At 36.6% G+C, this 6,706-nt stretch overlaps 1 protein-coding gene across 1 annotated transcript; it reads right to left on the minus strand.

Annotated features, from left to right (window-relative positions):
* Positions 1-3,355: 3,355 nt before the first annotated feature.
* LOC111463636 (LOB domain-containing protein 37-like) lies at positions 3,356-4,602 on the minus strand. The gene is made up of 2 exons (XM_023107658.1): positions 4,337-4,602; positions 3,356-4,239 (listed from the first exon to the last, which is right to left on the minus strand). The coding sequence occupies exons 1-2, from the start codon at positions 4,518-4,520 to the stop codon at positions 3,719-3,721; spliced, it is 705 nt and encodes a 234-aa protein (XP_022963426.1). The 5' UTR covers positions 4,521-4,602; the 3' UTR covers positions 3,356-3,718.
* Positions 4,603-6,706: the final 2,104 nt, after the last annotated feature.

Here is a 6,706-nt window from a genome sequence, read left to right on the forward strand (position 1 = left end):
CTTTTTTTTTTTTTTTTTTTTTTCGAGGATTTTGAGGAGGATTCCCCAAAATACTACAAGACATAAGTGTTCAAGCAAAACCCACTGCACAATTCCATTTAAATACATTTTTTAAGGAAATAATAATTAAAAACAAAGAACAAGGAATTCTGAAACATGCATTATATTTGTAACGACACTGCCAAAAACAAAACCCCAACCATGAAAGTAAGCATCTACGCCATGTGCTTAATTATTATTTTAAACTAATTTTTTTTTTTTAATAATTATTATTATTATTTTCCGGTTGGCCAAAATAGATGCCGACGATTGTTTGTTTGTTATTGAGTAATTAATCAACAAAATCATTAAAAAAAAAAAATGATCGTTTATCCCTCAGTAATGATTCAGTACGGATAAAAAAAAAATATTCCACTTATTTTTTTTTATTATTATTTTTTTTTGGCTAAAATCAATATCTGAACAAAATATATATATTTTAATAAATTGACAGTTAAATTATATGTTTTAAAATATATTTTTTCCGTTATGTCGTTGTCTTTCTTGTCTTTTTCTTGTCGATCACAATTGAAATATAATCCTAAATTCTTCTGTGAGCCAATTCTGGGAAGAAATTAAGAAAAAATTGTCAGGATATGGACCCCCACAAAAAAAACATAATTGGGCCTTGGCCCAGAGAAAAAATGGTCCATTTATCTTTAAAATTTTCATTTCTCGTTTGTCCTTTTAAAAAATTAAGAAATTAAGAATATATCTTTCTAATACAAATAAATTATATTTTAATTAGGTGAATGAAACCATATGTTTAAGAAAAATTGTACTAATTTTTTTTTCTTTGCTATATAATTTATCCATGTAATTTATGCTTGTTGTATATTATGTCCATATTAACATATTACTACACATTAAAAACTATGAATTTGCTAAAAATAAAATAAAAGAAAATACCAAAGTAGATATTTTAAATTTGAATGTATTTTATAAAAATAAATAAATGGTGGACCAAAATGAAACTAAGACTTATTTTAAGCCAAATAAAACAAATAATTTGCTCAATTTGGTTGTTTCATAATTTTAAACTTTCATTTTTATTCTTAATTTACAGAAAATATTGACTAGATAATTCTAAAAAAATAACCACCAAATTGATAATTACTCCAAAGATTAGGGACTATTGTGTTAATATATATATATATATATGAATTGTTTTAATATTAGATTCTTCTAACATATTTGACTAGAGTATTAAAAAATATTATTGGCTGCCTTTTCTTTTCTCAGCCTCCCATATAAAAAATAAGAAAATAATAGGAAAAAAAAAAGAAAAAAAAAATGGAGAGAAATATAATGAGGTCATGTGAGTGCAAACGTCATGGACCAAATAAGACCCAATTGTTGACATGTTATGTAAAATAAAATAAAATAAAATAAAAAAACCCATTGTTTCATAAAAATAGAATAATATGTGCTTTTAATAATAATAATAATTAATAAAAAGAAAGAAAAAGAAGTGGATAAGAGAGGTAGAAAGAAGAGGGGTAGGGTTGTTGTGTTAAATGGCTTTAAAATGGTACGAAAGGGCACCATGTGTTGTGCGTCGCGTGCAGCCCATCCTCCATTTAGGCGCAGCCTGCCTCTCCCCAAATACCCGCCCCTTCCGCATCAACTCCACCCAAGCTCAACCTTAATTTAATCAAACACCTTCACCTGGTGTCCCTTATTTATTTATTTTATTTTATTTATTTATTCCCTTTCATCTCCATAAAATAAAATTAACCCGAGGCTTCTGACCCCAAACGGAAAGGGCAAAGGCGAGCAAAAGAAACTGTGTTGGAACTGAGTGGGTGACGAAGAAAATGGATAAAAACAGCTCAAGAAATGCCCTTTTAATTTTAAATTCATTTCCCAACACCCGTACTTGATAACAATAATATAATAAATGTAGGGCATGTGTTTGTATATATGCTACATCACAAACATAATATTATATGCTTCTGCTCATGCCTTATCTAATAATTGAGGTCATTTGTTAATTCCAAAGTATCATACATTAAATTATATCAAAAGGGGGTTGTGTAATTAACTTGGGGACAGAGGCCAAGCAGGTATTAAAGTAATATAAGATGCAAATAAAGAAATGCGATGGGTTGCGGCGTAATAAAATGCAAATTTGGGGTCAGAATTTGGACCGGTAAAGAAGGGGTCGTCCATGAATTGAAATTCGCTGATTATTAACAAAAAAAAAAAAAAATGTGGGGTTGGAGTTGGACATGGTTGGGTCGCTGCACCAGGAAGCTTGGAGTTTGTCCTTATTGTCCAAATTCAGTGGGAGAGACTAAAGCCACCGTCACAGACCAATCACCGCAAACGCCTCCCAAAACCCAAATATCTTTTTTAATTTAAAATAAAATAAAACATCCCACCCGCTGGTGATATCCGCGTCACATCTTTCCAACTTTCGAATAATTTTGCTGTCCACCCATTATTTATTTTTATTTTTATTTTTTTTTACTCTCTTATGTAATTATTTGGGTTCAATAGAGATTGGTTTTTATCCGTTCTTTTTATTATTATTATTATTATTATTCTATATTTTTAAATATTGTCAAATCAAAAATTGAAACTTTATGCGGATGCCACTTGATTTGATCGTTTATTTTAATATTTAACACATTCAATATTTGTACTGAAAGAAGTGGGTGATGGGGGCAGGGAGAATTGGTGCTACCATGGATGGGAATAACATGGAGAGGCCGGAGAGAAGCGAGGGAGTCATACACGACAAGTGGGCGAGTGGGTGCTGAGGTGGCGTGGGGACCACACTGTTTATGAGGTAAAAGAAAGAATGTCCGGTGGGGTCCACCGCAAATGCGGCGACTCTCCCATTACCCATACCGCCTTTCCCTTCCTTTTTCTTCCCCCTTCCCGGGAGAGCTCTCTCATTATTATTACCAATAATATTCACTAATTAATACCATTCTTTATTATTATTTTTAAAATTTTTATTTAATAATTAATTATGAATAGATTATTTATTTCCAAACATCTCCAATTCCCTTACGTCTCTTTGCGTTCTCCAAAAGCCGCTTCTCTCTCTCCTCAACTTCGGATAACCCTCCATTTTCCCCCACGCGCCTTTCTAACTTATCCATCACATCACACGTCACCTATTTCCTTTTTTTTTCTAACTTCAAACTTTATTATAGAATTATAATAAGAAGGGCGGGGCGTCGTTTCATCAGATGGGTGCGGTACGACATGTCGATAAGTTGGGGCGCCGGCCGCAAGTATTGACCCGCGTACCGGAATCTTCGATGTTGTCGACTAAAGTATATATCATGATTTGGATGAAGGATAAGAGAAACGAAGTTGGGATTTTATAATTATTATTATTATAAGTAAATTACAAAATGGAAACACAAGGCAAGAAAAGGGACCACCGACAGACGCTCATTTCTCACTCCTCTGGCGGCCGAGGAGTGAAATCCTGTGCCGGTGGGTTGATGCTGGATATTACAATTTTAAAGCAAAAACGACATAAACAAAACAAAACTCGCCGGAATCTTCAATTTTCCGACACAATCCAGGACACTTCACTTCCGGGTTACTTTTTTTCAACCCGGAAAAGAATTTCAAAATTCGCCTAAACCATAGCAGTTGTGAACGTCTGATTCACAGAATCATATAAGCCATGCGTGCGTTCGGAATAATCTGGTTTTTAGACGAATAAATTGAGAAGTTTCCGTTCCGGTACCAGTTCTTCTGGATGGTAGTTGCGATGATGATGATCAACCAAGCCGCCGCTCTCAAAGCACGTAGTGGTTTCGGATTCCTCGGAATTCATCGACGGAGTAGCGGCACGCCGGGTTGATTTCGCCGGAAAATTCGGCGTTAAACGGAGATCTAAGTCGTTTAGTTGGTTTTTTGTGGATTCCTCGGATCGTTTACGTTTTGGGGAGAGTCTGGATCGGGAGTTAGAGAATCGAGAATTTGGATAAGAATCTCGAAGCTTCCACATGTCGGTACAGGCGACTTCAGCCTCGGACGTTTCATCGGAAGCCGGATTAGGAGATCCAGCGGCGAGAAACTCATTCATCGGCCGCAACGTACCGCCTCGTAACACAGTCTCCACCGCCGCCTGACAGATATGCCAGTTTCCAGTCCAGAGAAGACCAACGGCGCCGTTGACCGGATTGACAGTACGACCACAGGCTTCAAACAGCAAAGACTGAAACAAAGCTGAATAGAAAGACAACAACACCATCAGTAAAATCGAAAACAAAATGGGGCAAAAAAAAAAAAAAAAAAACAGAGCAAGGATGAAGAAGAAGCATACAAGGTCGTTGAGATTCAGGGACGGCGGAGATGAAAGACATAAGACCGGCGCGGCCGAAGAACTTAGCGACAAAGACAGTAGCGTGGCCTTGGGCTTCAGAGGTGTCAATCCACTGCAAGCAAGGGCGGAGAATACAGGACTCACTGCAGCCCTTTCGGAGAACGCGGCAACCGTTGCAGCTCATGTTTGGGAGGAAGATGGTGCAATGGAGATGGTGGTTCGCATGGAAATGAGGGGAGAAGAGGGTATGGGTGAGGGAGCAATCGGAGGAAGACGGATAGAGGGGGGAATTTATAAGAGCCGGAAGCAGAGGAATTGATTTAACTGTGGTTAAGTTAAGGTTAATTAGGTTTAGGTTAGTGTTAGCAGAAAATGAGAGCCGAGGAGCGCGTGGACATAGGGAGGATGAGATTCCAAAGAGTTGGGTGCTAGCGGCTCCGTGTCTCCGCGGATGGTGGCTCCTCCACCGTTGGATCCCCGAAGCTATTTTTGTATTTGTTTATTGTTATTGCGGACGAAGAGCATGGCCAACGCCGACTTCTTTTCCCGACAAATTAGGTCAATACCAAATGGACGAGGCAGCTTTCTTAAACTATTATATTTTAGAGCATCTTTCTCCCAATAAGAAGGCTTATAAAACAAAATATATAATTATATTCTTCTAATATTTTAAATGAAAATCGAGTGCGTAACACTACCATAAACACGAAAATCACGCACAAAGTTCATAGCATTAACGCGTAAGAAAGAAAAATGAGTCGTGTGTGTATGAATATTGGTTACTATCTATAAATTCTATGTCACCGCTGTATCGATTTTCCACCTAACATTCTAATAAGTTATTCAACGATAATTTTAAAATATTTTGAGCCCCACTAAAAATTGCTCGCTCATAAGGACAAAACTTGCAAGTGGGGCAATGGAAGAAAAATAAACTCCTACCAAAAGTTGTATAACAATAGGGATGAAGGGATGAAAGTGTTTGAAAGAAGATTCCAAGTAATAAAGACTTAGCTTTTATGGTGGGTGACAACTGGTCCAATAGAAGACGCAAATTTGATATTTTATAGATATTCATTCGATAAATATTTTGATTATTTTTATATTTTATAATTTTTAAGATATCATCGCTGGTATGAATATATGAATTCTAATAAGTTAGAGTTAGTAATTTGAGCAGCTTTCATAATGGGCAAACTTTTATACTTTCAACTAAGTCATTGAAAACCATATCAATTATGTGACAAATTATTTGGACCAAACAAAATAAAGTTTAAGAATTAAAAAAAAAAAAAAAAAAGAGGAAAAGACGAGAGTGCCCTTCCTAGACGAAGAAATATTACTAACATAATTTAAAATTGTTGGAAAACTGGAAGAAAAAGTAATTAAAAACTTGGAATTGCGGGCTCATAAATTCAATAGGTAAATTAAATGCAAGAGGAAGACAAAGACGCCGGTTGCGTTCCATTGGAGTGTCGTGGACGGTTAAACCAGTGTCGGATGACATGGCTGATATCGACCGGTACAGATGCTGAGGTGGCCTTCATATCTCATAATGTCCTGTCCTACTCGTCACTTTTCAATTGGTAGGTTACCATTCTTCTTTGACCAAACATTAACTGCCACGTAGTTTTATCTTACTGCTGGCCACTGCTCTCTTTCTGTGGAAGCAATTGAAATGAGTGGTTTTATAGGGCGCTAAGTAAATTTTTATCAGCTTGCCTTCTCTATCTCTTGAGATTTTTTCATATTAACAGTTAATAATGGCAGAAATAGAATAACCATATCATGAATATTACAAAGAGGGTAGGGTATGACCTCTAGATAGAGGTAGAAAAGGCGGTGATCTTCAAGTAGCGGCCATCCGATCACGTGAATGTTACGACATATATAAGTGCCAGGATGTGACTGCAGAAGATAGTGTATCATCCAACCCTCCATACAAAATGTACATTGAAGACAAGATGAGACGTAAGTAGGATGGAGGCAACAAGTATACAAAAGGGACAAAAATAGGCTTCACAAAGGGCTAGATTGGGCCTTGGACCTTAATCTCAAAAGTCGAGGTTCTTGAATAAGTTTGGACATGCACTCTAGAATTAAAGTCCGTTTATATGAAAAATGAAGACTAGCCATGTTTGGTGTCAATCGGACGCAAGACAGAGCTCCAAGTTTACATTCCGTATGAGTTGTATTCAGTTGAATGAGACAAACCTTGCCTAAGGTCCCACGAAGCCACAAAGCTTGCGCGAAAATGGACACGAGGCTTGAGCTCTTCTTAAAACTTGTCATGAACGTGCCAAAATCTAGTTGTTGCATGGTGGTTTGCCATCTTCTTCCTCGATTGTGATATTGTGGGGGGGGGGGGGC

The sequence above is a fragment of the Cucurbita moschata genome, unplaced genomic scaffold, assembly GCF_002738365.1.
Source record: "Cucurbita moschata cultivar Rifu unplaced genomic scaffold, Cmos_1.0 Cmo_Scf00028, whole genome shotgun sequence".
Taxonomy (NCBI): domain Eukaryota; kingdom Viridiplantae; phylum Streptophyta; class Magnoliopsida; order Cucurbitales; family Cucurbitaceae; genus Cucurbita; species Cucurbita moschata.

Excerpts from the sequence above, each read along its gene's own strand:
- LOC111463636 (XM_023107658.1), bottom strand. The coding sequence starts at position 4,520 with ATGAGCTGCAACGGTTGCCGCGTTCTCCGAAAGGGCTGCAGTGAGTCC. Across the intron at positions 4,240-4,336 it reads CCCTGAATCTCAACGACCTT|CTTTGTTTCAGTCTTTGCTG; the intron begins GTATGCTTCTTC and ends CTTTCTATTCAG.